The following is a 13148-nucleotide window of genomic DNA, read 5'->3' as shown; positions in this document are numbered from 1 at the left end:
CGGCCTGCCCCGGAGGTGACCACATGGCGCGGCAGACCTCTCCTGACCCGCCCGCTGCTCCCCTCAGCAGTGTATTTCGTCGATCTGCCTGTTCTGCACCCCACTCTGTCTCTGGTGAAGTCTCTCACTGCCCCTGAGCCTCTGGCCTGTACCCAGTTCTGTATGCACAAATAAATCTTTAAAAAAAATAATTCTTTTAAATTTTCTTTCCTGAGAATTCAATGTCCTTGACCCCAACAATTGAACTGAGAACCTTGAACCAGGGGAAATAAAGCAAGCAAACTTGTCAGGAATATGAATGCCGTGGAGGCAATGACCCTATTGGCAGGCCCCACACGAGGGGTAAGGAAGGCCCGGTAGAGGAAATCCACAGGCACACGAGAGAAACAAAAGTTAGACAAGGCGTCGCCCTGCCGCTGCGGCATCCCCTCCTCGCCAGAGGAGCGGGTAATGAGGGCTTCATCAATGGAGCTGTTGGACAAATTGAACATACACAAATCAGCAGGGCGATATGGATCCCCTGGACTTAACAGAGAATTAATTAATGAACTTGCCAAATTACGGACAGTTATTTTTGAAATGTTATGAAGAGAGTAAAAAAAGATGAGTTTACAAGCCTTGAGAAAAAAAATGACTAAACACAAGCATGTTTGGTTCTTAGCACAACTGCTCCCAACACACAAGCACACACAATGTATTTATTCATTAAAGGTTTATTTATTTATATATACAAGAGCTGGGACACAGGCCAGAGGTGTGGAGGTGAGAGGATTCACCAGGGACAGAGTGGGCAGTAGACCAGGCAGATGGACTGAGCTACACTGCTGAGGGGAGCAGCGGGCGAGACAGGAGAGGTCTCCTGCGCCATGTGGGTCAGCTCCCTGGCCAGGGTTGTGCTGCAGTGGCTTGGAGAGCTTTATAGTGCTGTGCTTTAACCTGTTGTGCCACCAGGGAGGGCCACACACATACATTTATAAAGTGAAAGCCGCAAACTCAGATGCAGAAAACAAAAGTTCACTGGCTTTCGACAGGCGCGTGGTTTTGTCTTATTAAATACACATGGTAGCACATCAGTGTGCAAAGTCTCCCACCCACTTGGGTCTTTCTGAGACTTGCATGAACAAATGCATACAGGTGAGCTTCTTAAAGGGGACATGCTGATGCTTCTGCCTGGGTCTTGGCATCAACACATCCAGACACGAAGTCACCCTGGAGAGAACTCGGCGATGCACGCGGAGTGCAGGGGACTGGCCTCTGCTGAGGACTGTTTCCTTAGAACGCTGTTGCAGAAGCTGCTGCTGACCTGGCGGGAGCTGACCTGGCGGGAGCTGACCTGGCGGGAGCTGACCTGGCGGGAGCTGGCTTCCCAGTGTCATCCTGGAAGTGTCACCTGGGGTGGGCGCTCCGGCTTCCAAGTGGGGCTCAGTAAGGGATCTTGGATGGCGTCGAGAAAGAATGGCATGCTCACTGCAGCAAGGAAAACCCACCCAGAGGTCCAGTGGTCCAGGGGCCCGGGATGCGGGCGCAAGCACGGAAGCCAGGGGACAGTGTGGGGAGTAAATCCTGTGCGGTCGAGCAGCCAGAGAGAAGGTCGGGGAGCGAGGGGGGGCGCTGGCGGTGCCACCCGCCGCCCATCCGCCCCTTTCCGCTGGGGCGCCTAGCACACACTACAAGTAGCAGCGCTTCAGTCCTCCCAGGGGAGGATGCTGATTGGAAGGGTGCCGGGGGGGGGGGGGGCAAGAGACAGACTCGGGCCTGGCTGCACTCTGCCTCACGACACCCCAGCCGTGGATGACCTGGCCTGCAGCAAGTGAGAGTGAACAAGGACCCTACGACGAGTCCTCGTGCCATGTACTGAGACGCTGCAGAATATTTGGGTTCTTTGCCCTGGTTCACTTCACTTGTGAAACGATCATTTCAAAAGACAATAAACAAGTGTTACACAAACATTTTCTGTAGCAAAATCGCAAATAATTGTTAACGACCTAAATGTGCAACAGGGGATTTGGCTAAGTACTGAAGATACAGGCCCCGGAAGGAATGATGAGTTGGCAATTAAAATACTTACATGGCATCTGCAAAACACGGAAACGACCTTCCTGGGCTGTGGTGGTGAAACACCATGGCCGCGCTGGTTCTCACCTGGGGGCCCTGTGGCCCAGGCCGCGGGACACAGGGCTCCGTGGGTATTGTCCTCCCTGGTGCTTTGTTTAGGGCAAGAAAACCGTCTGAAAGGGAAATGCAAGTTTTCCACCCCAGCGGTCCTGGCCCGGGGGGGACCGGCACGAGGCTCCTTGGTGTGACCACCGACCTGCACAGGGCAGGCAGCGGCACGCCAACACGCCATGAGCAGCGACCGGCTCGATGATGGCGAGCCTTATTTTCATTTGTTCCTTTTACTTTTCTGTAATTAATTTCTAACGTAAAGTAAACAAAGACAAGCAAGCAGTCTTATCTTCTCCTCCCCGGGGAGAGGGCCGCTGCCTGCTCTGGCCGGGCGTGCGTGGTGGGGCTCCGGCTGTGACGGGCTGGGGGCCTTGCTACCCGAGGTCTTCAGGGTCTGTGGTCTGTGAGTGTCGTGCGTGAAGTAGTCAGCTGGGCAAAAAGAAAATAAGCAAACTCCACACAAAAGGGAGGAATGCTTCAGTCAACACTGAAAAAGGGCTCTGGATTGAAACTCTTGATAGCAGTTCTCAACTCATTTAAAAATCAGCATTAGCTACCAAAATGTAAAGTATTAGTTTTATTAAAATGCAAATCAATCAACTAATCTGTCTTTCTAGTAACAGTTGAATTGCAGTATCCGTGTCAATTAAAATAGTTTCCAATTTATTCTTGGCTGGAAGGAGGGTGGTCTTCTGAATTTTAAAATGCAAGACTCCCTATACTGAAAATTCTGTCCTCTCTCATCTCTCCTGTTTTTTAATTCATTTTAATTAAACATGTTAAGACTCCGAATATTTTGAAGTGCCTGTTTAAATCTTTTCTTCATCAGATAAAGAGTGACAGTGACAGAGGTGGCATCTCTCTGGGAAATGCGGTCCAGCTTCAGCCTCACAGAAGTCCCATATAAGGGCCCTCCCTGGTGGTGCAGCGGGTTAAAGCGCAGCACTGTGAAGCTCTCCCAGCCACTGCAGCACCAGTTTGATCCTGGCCCGGGGGAGGGGTGTGTGTGTGGGGGTGTGTGTGTGGTGTGTGACCCACATGGCACAGTAGACCTCCTCTGACCTGCCCACTGCTCCCCTCTGCAGTATATTTCAGTGGATCTGCCTGTTCTATGCCCCACTCTGTCTCTGGTGAATCCTCTCACCTCTCCACTCCTCTTGGCCTGTACCCCAGTTCTTGTATGGATAAATAAATCTTAAAAAAAAAAAAAAGAAATTCCACATAAGAGGTCACTCGCTTACTGTTCCAAGCTGCATTGTCTAGCACCCCGAGGCTAGGAGACGGGATAGATGTTCTACATTTAAAGCACTGGTTGCTTAGAAGGACAGGATTGTGCGGACGTGCTTGTTTTCTGTTGACTGATCTTTTGGGTAACTAGAGACACGTCGAAAACAACTATTTCCCCAAATGTCGAATCCAAGAGGTAGCTGCTGAGACCAGGCAAAGAAATCACTGCGTGCCAAGGTCCAGCTGACACGAGATGGAGAAGCCCCCCACCTGCCCCACCCTGAGTGCAGCGACACTCTGAGAGCCGGTCACGCGCGAGGCCCGGCCAGCGGTGCCCTGCAGCTGTCCCGACACCACAACAGCGACACGTGGGACTCCTGGGCACTAAAGTCTGTCACTTGGTTTGGGCACGTTCAAACAGTATCAAAACCTGACTTTAAAAACGACTAGTTATTCGCTACAGCTGCACTCCATTGCCTGGATTCAACATTACCGTGTCCACAGCTCTAATGAGAGATCTGGGCGAAGGACCTAGGAGAGGGTCAGCCTCGCAGGCTGGTTGGCCCATTACTTATGCAAGATAATCTCCATTGCATATTGACCACAGCAGGCCTATAAATCCCCCTTATGGGGATTTAATTTCCAGCTTTTGACCTTTGGATGAAAAACAAGTGAATCACTTCCTCCTGCTAGATTTACACCAGGGCTAATCTCAACAAAGTGATTTAGGAATGGCGAGAATGTAAAAGACTCGAGGATCTTTATGCCTGAAAAGAAGAAACAAAAAGAAAGCCAGAGTTTTGTATTCCGTGGGAAATAGGCAAATGTTTCCCCTCCAAGTTACAAGACCTGTAACCTCCAAGTTTCAGTCTCCTGGGCATAGCCAATAGGTTTTTTGGCTCCTCAGCGCCAGGAACCACCCATCGCTAATGGTCCACCCAGAAAGCAGCAACCTCCCCACATGATTCCTTCCCTTGAGTTTTATGTTGTCAGAGGAGACCATTCGGCTGGAGGAGAAAACGAAACCCTTCCCTGCAAACCTGTCTCCCTTCTCGAGCTCAGCCAGTTGCCTGAGAACTTGGTGGTGGCCACGGCAGCGGTAACCACTGTCGCGGTTAAAGGACGCACGGAAGCACTGGACACACGGACGCCTGATTCCAGGCCGGCCGGGGTTTATTTGGCCCAAGTGCACCCTCCCTGGGCCTCCCAGTGAACTCCATCCCGGGCCAGCAGTGCCTCCGCATGGGGCCGAGACGCGAGCTGGCCACACGCCACAGGGGCTGGACGCCTGGCCTCAGGGCCGCAGCAGGAAAGGTGGGTGCGGTCAATCCCCATGGGCTTCATCAGGAGGGTTGAGCTGGCCAAAAAGAGATCGATACAACTCGGTCCTAGAAGACAAACAAGACAAACTGGTTAACACCCTGGTCAACTTTTCCAGGTTGAGCAGGAAGTGGGAACTACCTCCACCTGTTTCTTCCACTGAGCGTGTAGTTGTGTGATCATAAAGGTTCCCCCAGCACTAATGCACCAATACAAAGGAAAAAACCTGGAAGAAGCCAATCAAATAGTAAAATATGTAAATCGTCCAGTGGCGCTGGATACCCTGTCTCTGGGGAATGAGTTTTCTGTAAGTTTGCCCTTTACAGACAGGCTCTTCAAGTAAGAAAACAAGATTGAATATTTTAATAGGATGTATGAGCCCGCCATGCGATGAGGAGGATTCAATCAGACATGGGATGTAGGGGGATATAATTTAGTTTTCATACATTTCCTTGGACTTGGCAGTACTTGAAAAACAATGAAAATGACCCAGCAACAAGATTCCAATTACTATCACATGTGCAGCAGTTCCGTGGACCCAAGGTGCTCCCCACCCCCATCTCCCCACCCTTTTCTCTGGTTTCAACCTAATAAATAATTCGACTGGCTAATTTATTGCTAAAGAAAGGTTTAGACATTTAAAAAAATCTTCACAAGCCACAGTCCCTGAAAATGAAAGTAAATGACCACTCTCGCCTCTGTTTCTGCTATTAAATGTAACTGACACACGACCACCGGGCAAAGTCATCTGTCAAGCCCCGAAAAATCTAGAAGTGGGCAGGAGCATCCCTATCGCTGTGACAGGCTCCAGAACAGCCACCCTATGGACACAGAGCGGATCTCCCTGAAGACCTACAGGGAGCCAGGAAGCAGCAGCGAGTGGGTGGGGGGTGGGTGGGGTGCCTGCCAGGGGGCTAAGGTCAGGGCCAGTGGTGAATACGTCACCCCCGACGGGGAAGCTGCGCCTGCTCCGTTTTATATTTTCAAGATGGAACCAAAATACAGCTGCCATCCTTGTTAAGAAAACAGAAGAGAAATAATAAAAGTGCTTGTTACCTGACAGTCATCAACGAATTTAACTTTAAAAATCAAAACAAGCCCAAACCCCCACCGACACCCACCCTTCAGACGGCTATTTGTATTCAGCAAGACCAACCACAACACAAACATTCACGAGGGCTTTTTAAGTCCCTGTTATCATGTCCAGAAACAGAGGTAACTATAATTAGAAAGTCCAGCATCTAGGGCAGCGGGTCAAAACTTTTTAAAAGGAAGAATTGTGGAGGAGGAACTGCAGAAGCCACGGCCGCAAGCGCCCCTATGCTGGGACCAGCAGCTCCCGGCACAGGCCAGACACAAGCCGCCTGCGTCCGCACCTGAGGGCATGGCAGTCTGCTCCTTCTCCAGGCCCCTCGCCCACCACCTGACCAGCCCTGGGCCTCCAGACAAAGGATGCAGGTCCACCCAGGGCTCCCTGGCTCTTTTGTCCCTCTGTGCATACATCTGCCAGCCTGGCCCCAGCCCAGCACAAAGGTGGAAGCAGCTTCAGCCCAAATGCAAATGAGCAGAAGGCGGCCTCACTTCCAAGGCAGTGGCTTCCAAAGCGTCGCTCCGTCCTGCCCAGGCTTCACCTCATCACATCATGGCCTGCCTGTTTGCAAATAAGTCTCTTCAGCCATTTCAATTAAAAAAAAAAAAATTAAATGGCACCAAGGGGAGAGTGGCCCTGACAAAAAGGACAGTGTGACTTTAAGGCTGCAGTCTGAGGAGAGGGAGATGCAGAAGCGCAATGCTCTTCAGCCCTTCTCGATCATATCCTTTCCAAGCTCGCCTTGCTTGCTTGCACCAGACCCCATCATTACCGCTGAGCAAACGCTTCCACTCGGCGCTGCAATCTCAGCGCAGCGCCGAGGCCAAGGCGGCAGTTACTGTCCGCAGCAGGGCTCACATGTCAGGAGCACAGAGTGAGATGCTGAAACCCATGTTTTGATAGAACATCATTTCACACTCAGGTGGGCAAAGCTGACAAACATATGCAGCTGTTCATGGCAAAGCAACTTGGGAAGATGAGTGGTTTGGGTTCTTAAAATATTTTACAGAGAGAATATGAGTAAGGGATTATTCCAACCTAAAAATCCCAAAGTAATTTCAACCATCGGGCTTCAGCACCCACTGCCACCCATCAGAGGGGTTTTTCCAGCTTCCAAGCGCGCAGACTCCCCGCTCTCGGAGCCTCCATATTTCTGATCTTGCCTCTCGGTCTCTGCCGGGAGCCTGGCCACAACCTCCTGACCGACTCTGCTTCTTGCCCTCCCCGGCCCTCTCCATCTCCCTCAGCTCCAAGTCTGGACACAGGCCTGCTCCCACCCCAAGACCCCCTTAATCCTAGCTGCTTGGCCACACTAACCTCCTCATCCGAGCTCACTTCAGAGCAAACACCGTGGGGGTGGAGGCGGGGGTATACCTCTTGAGCCTCTGTATGTCCAGGGAGAATTTTATAAAGCCATGCACCCCCCTCAAACATTCTTAAGATGACATATAAAAAAATTTCAAGACACATTTAAGTAGTCACAGAGGACATAATTACCAGAATACCGTGAATACTACCTTTAAAAATAAAACTCTTACATCCCTTTGAAATACACCCCATGGAGTCTATAAGCCACGTTGGTTTGATACCCTCATCATGCACTGAAATAACACACGCACAAATTCTTTAACTGGGAGATTCTACAGCACTTTTCTTTTTAAACTTTTATTTCAATTGGACTTTTCCCTACAGATTTTTTGTCCTTATACAATTGTTTTATGCTTGAAAGTCTTTTATCGATCACCCTATTCTATTTCTTGGCCACAAAAGCATGTAAATTGAAGCACTTTGAAATTTTAAAAGCTGAAATAAAAATATTTTAATTTCGTGAAACCACAAGGCTCTAAGTAATTTAAAAAATTACTACTGGATTGTGTTATCATTCTAACTATTAGGATATAATTGATATATATATATATATACATATATATATGTAGTAATGACATAACAAATGTCTAACTTTTATAAAACCTAAAATACATAAATGTGTAAAACGTTAATGGAAACACCTCTCAGTGATGCAGATGCAGGTCTCCCCTTCCACTCACATGGCCACGGGTGAATACTCACGGCTAGAAGTGGATTCGGCACCAATTCTGTTCCTACTTTTGGTTTTTTATTTTAGACACTGCACTTCTGAGAGGCCTTGCCACACAACAAACAGACAGGGAGTTCTGTGGTAGCCGTGATATCCAATTCTGAATATGTAGTTCTGGATTAATGCCCCCTCCTAGCTCCCATTATGTAGGGTCTACAGCCCAGCATTAATTTTAATGATCTATCAGTGGGCAACTCAGCAAGGTTCTGCTGTAACTTTGTTTAGAATAAAGACCTGGAAACCACCCACTTGCAGGCATCTGCTTTCCAGCCCATGCTCAGGGCACCAGTATTCCGAGCGGAATGGTCCTGTTGGGTGCCTGCCCCGGGCCATGTCCACGTCAGATTAAGCCAGGCTGGAGAAGGCTGTGTGCGGTGGGAGAAGGGTGGCCGTGACCGTCGGGGTACAGGTGGACTGGGGCCTCCAGCCCAGCCTAGCCTTAGGGAGGTCAATTTTAGAAAACATCTGGAATCAATTTCCAGATTTCTATGTTTCCATGTTTCTATGCCTCCTTCTCCCAAGCCCAGACAGGTGTTCAACCTGGTGCCAACACCCAGGGAAAAGGAAAAAGCATCTGAAAAGAAACAGAATGTGTTCCTTACCTAAGGAAGAGAAAACTGGGAACCAAAAGCAACCATGGGCTAGAGGGCCAGACCGCCTTCCACTGCGTGGAGTATTCCCCCTGTGGCAGCTTTCCTGACTGGGGGCGAGCCGGCAGAGAAGCTGAACTATCAATCCTTCAAGTTAACCTTGTCTCCATCTGCTTCTCCAGGGTAGGTGCAGAGTTTAATACCGGAGGTTCCCTTAAGGCTATGCGTAATGAACTTGGGTTTGTTTTTTGTAAATACATAATTCCTGATCCCAATCACATTAAGAAGCAAGATTTGAGTCACTGGCTGAAACGCCTCCACCACCTCCCTCCCCGGTTCTTGGCCTTCATGGCCACTGGGAATGGCCACTGTAGCACACCTATCACTGTTGGTATCAGGCGGGAGAGTAACCCACAGAGTAATTAACAGGACTTGGACCTAAGGTAGAAGGTCGATAGCAGGGGCTCTTCTTTGAATTAAAATTTAACTTACCCTTTATTGCAACCTACAAAAGCAAGTAATGAGCACTAACATTTTTATTTCTTTTAAACTGTCATTTAGGCTGCAGAGGGGATAATTACCTATCTTGAATGTAGTAAGGTTTTATAACCCTTAGTGAGGCATTTTCTAATTTAATATTTTTACTATATTATCATAAAACCTGTTTCTGGGAAAAAAATGATCATGGATTAGCAGCCATTTTCCATAAAGACAGTGTGTGTGTGTGTGTGTGTGTGTGTGTGTTTGGATTCGGCTTATTTATTATGAGATTCTTCTGAAGAGAGTTAAAGTACGCACAGTCTAGCTGGCTGTGAAAGGCAATCACTTCAATGGCGGCTCGGGATTTAAATAGCCCTCAATGAAACGCGGGTGCATGTATAATAACATAGCCCGACGGGGGCACCAGTGTGTTCCCTCCTGTTCCACACCGACTGCGACAGACCAGAGCATTCCACGCTGGTATTTGGGTAGAGTGCAAAGAAGCACCTCAAACCTGCATCAGCTCTGAGAGAGGCTTTCAACCTGTGAGGTCAGGAGCTTGAAGCTTCTGGGAGACACAGGGATAGACCCACTGGTCTCCAGAATTCTGCACTCCTCCAGCTCTGCCCCTGACACCCCAGGTTTTAAGAGGTCCCCATGAATACCTACCAGGTCCTGCAGCCACAGACAGGCAACCGGGAAGCAGTGATGCCACAGCTCCCTCAGGCAACCTGTGTCGCCTGCCAAAGGACAGGCCATTCTGCAGACAAGTAGCACGCAGAGGTTTGCGAGTGTCTTCACAACGAGCCCGCGGGGACAGTATCACCGCTTTCCTGATTAAAATCATACACATAATGTGCCCTTGCCTAGTGTGAAGGAGTTTACTTCATGGGGGTGGGGTCTCCCTAAAGAGCCTGCACACGTCCCACCCTCGGCCTGCCAAGCCCTTCCGCCACCCCGCTCCTCTGCTGGCAGGAAGTGGTGGAGGCTGCCTTTCCACTGAACCCCGCCTCTTAGACAGCGGTAAGAATTCGAGGATGATGAAAGCCACCGTGGGACTTGACTGAGGGCTCCAATCCCAAAGCTGCCCGTGTCTGGAGTCTATCAAATCCGAATCCTCGTGAGTAGACACAGCCGAGCAGAAACTCACAAAGCACAGGTGGTGGCGGACAACAGATGTGCCACTGAAAAGTAGTGGTGAGGTCACTGCTTGTTGTTCACACTTGCGGTGAAAACAATGACGGGTGCTGTGGAAGCTCACACGCATGCACCCGATGTGTAGAATGCCTGGTCTTAAATCACAACACCAAGGAAGGTAAGTCCATAAAAATGCCCGCCTGCCTACTCAAACCCTGCCGGAGTTACTGAAGGACGGATGACAACTGAAGGACGGATGAAGCTGCCTGAGGTGAATGTGCCCAGGGACTCTGTCCGGACAGCCCGCTCACCCAGAGCTGCAGGAGCACCGCTCCTCACGCCGCACCCATGGGCCCTGGGCAGCCAGGATGGCACCAGGGTGACGGCCGTTCCCTGCACAGCTCTTTATCCATTTGCTGTCTTCCCCCCCTGAAGGCTTTTTTTTCTAGGTGAAAAGAACAGCTTATTCCACATCTGCAGTGTCAAAGCTGGGACTTGTCTTGCCACCCAGATTCCACTCTCTGACCCGTCCGGTTGCCATAAAACCCAGCCAGGCGAGGCCATTTCCCTGTGCCAACCCCATGTGGCTGGTGCAGGTGAGGCAGCCAGAGGGCAGAGCCCGAGCTGCAGCCTCCGGTGTGAACACACGTCCCTGCCTTCACGGGGCTTCCCTTCTATTCTGCTGTCTACAGAAATGCCCCGGGGACTCTAAATTGTGAAAGGGATTTTCTGCCAGTTGTCACTTGGCACATGCTAACAACACAGAACAAAGAAATTCTCCTGACACCATCCATTGGAATGCTTTGTGGTCTGCTCCCTGAAACACGAGAGACAAAACCTCACCTTCCTTTTCTATTCTTTCTGACCCAAATCTATTATACTCCGTATCAGAGACTACACAAATTAGAAATGTTCCTATGAACTATAACGGGAAGTATAGGAACCTCAAACCTCCATGGGAGCCACGTAGCTGAGGGTGAACCTGCGTATGTTACAGGGACGGAATCAGAGGCCAATGACACGGTCAAGACTGGATTCTGAGGAAGGCATGTCATGTGAAGCGACAGGCCGACGCTCGCAGAGAGTAACCCACGCAGGCAGAACGGCACGCAAAAGTACAGGAGCAGGTGCAGGACTCCTGAACGCAGCTGGAAGGTGGAGCACTTCAGTCTGCCTCACTTTCCTCTCAACACCCCCGGCCACAGAGAGGCTTCTTTCTCGAAACTGCCCCACAATTCTACAAGAAACAAAGAGACTGACCTTCTCTTACTCATTTAAGGTAATGCCTCAGAGAATGCCCTCACCAGTACCTACCAAAATTTGGAGCGAGGCACATCTCCAGCCTGGCAGGTCTGCAGAAGCTCGGAGGCTGCCACAAGGTGGCGGTACACGACGCATTTCTACGAGGACCAGGCAAGCAGCGCAGCTCTGAGCAAACTGAAACCCATAAATTACCTCGTGTGTCTGCTCTCATCACCATCCTCCCCAGTGCTTGAAGGAGACTCTAGAAGGTCTGTTCCAATTCCCTCTTTTGGTCAGGTCAGAACTAGGTCCTTCAAACCCCTGCAAATGCTTTTAGCCCTGCAGCTCTAAATTACAGATGGTGACGTGGCCTCTAGCCTGTCTCCTAAAGATCAGATAGACTCAAGATTTATAAATGTTCAAAGAAGCAGGTTCAGGCCCCAAACAAAGGAACTGAAAGGCTGGGGGAAAGGAAGGAGGAGGAAGGATGGGGCTGGAGAAGGGAACTGGGGGTGCATTTGCAAAGGTTTCTCCTCACCGGGGTTCTTTCCTTACCCCCAGGCAGTTACAAATTCAGTCCACTTTTAACAAAAGAAGAAACACATTACATTTGAAACTTCCATCATTCCTACCAAGTCTTTCAAATTCTTTTAAAGGAAAATAATTTACCTTGGAGGATTGGTGTGTGTGTGTGCGTGCGTGCGTGTGTGCGCCCGTGCACACGTGGGCGCACGCAAGAACACTCTTTAGACAAAAGGGATGTCGCCTTCATACCCCACATCCCTGGGATGATTTCCACTTCACAGTGTGACTGTTTTATAACAGATTTGATCCGAGAGAAGACAAATGGCCTCACAAAGGAAAGACGACAAATCATCTGACTGCTTTTAGCAGGGTTTTCTCTTTATTTTTATTTTTATTCTGGAGCCGGGCAGCAGAGCTCTCTGCCTTGCTGGAGATGTTTAATATTAACGTCAAGGCAGCACGAGCCTGGCAATAGAGTTGGCTGGTGTTGTGTTTACGGTTTTGTGACTGCTGGCTTCAGGAAGATGAAGCTCCTTGTTCAAACAGCAGCCCCTCTAACAGCTCCTGTTAAAAGCCAGGGGATGCTTCACTGCTTAGACGTGAATCACTTCCTCCAACCGCGCCCGGAAGGTGAGGATGACAGCCGAGTTACATTTGTATCCGGATCGAGACTGCTGCCCTGGCACCCAGGGCCCGGGGGGCAGCATGGGAGAAATCTCTCAGCTCCAATTTCACCTCCACTTTTAAGGAGTCAGAACACACAGAAATTAGTAGAGGTGTTTACTCTTAACCACAGAATTTCAGTAAGATATTTTATTACTTCCAGTAATCAGCTGGAACACTTCGTGTACTGAAGAAACTAGTGCCAACCCAACCTAAAAGCAGCAAAACGATCAAACTGCCGCACCAATTAGCGATGCTCCGCCGGCCCAGGGGCAGGGGTTTGCTTGGACGACAAACACTCCTAACTCTATTAGGCCAGAGGCCGGACACCCCTCCCAGGCACCGCCCTCCTCCCCCTTCTTTGTCTTTTTTATCTCCAGACTGGGAGGACAGACAGACCAGCTTCCAGGTTCTTTCGTCCTCTCCTCTCTGAATACACTCCCAGCAACCCCACCCCGGCTCTCAATTCTAACAATCTGTCTGAAGGGCTCCCACAGCACGAGCTCCCCATTCTCATCAGACATGGCCAGCCAGTTATATAAAGCTGAACCCTGTAAGGCTGGGGCTCTTCTTTACCTAAAGTACCACTTTTGTTAATAAAGGCAGCAAC

General features: G+C 49.8%; 1 protein-coding gene across 1 annotated transcript in view; it reads right to left on the bottom strand.

The window, feature by feature from the left end:
- Positions 1-4446: 4446 nt before the first annotated feature.
- AATF (apoptosis antagonizing transcription factor) overlaps positions 4447-13148 on the bottom strand; it is a 93981-nt gene continuing 85279 nt past the window's right edge. The window contains exon 12 of the mRNA XM_012726704.1: positions 4447-4781. Within this exon, the coding sequence (XP_012582158.1) occupies positions 4718-4781 (64 nt within the window). The 3' untranslated portion in view covers positions 4447-4717. The remainder of the gene's footprint in view (positions 4782-13148) is intronic.

Source organism: Condylura cristata, unplaced genomic scaffold (genome assembly GCF_000260355.1).
Source record: "Condylura cristata isolate star-nosed mole 26May11 unplaced genomic scaffold, ConCri1.0 scaffold00017, whole genome shotgun sequence".
NCBI lineage: Eukaryota > Metazoa > Chordata > Mammalia > Eulipotyphla > Talpidae > Condylura > Condylura cristata.
This window is presented reverse-complemented; position numbering and strand designations above follow the sequence as displayed.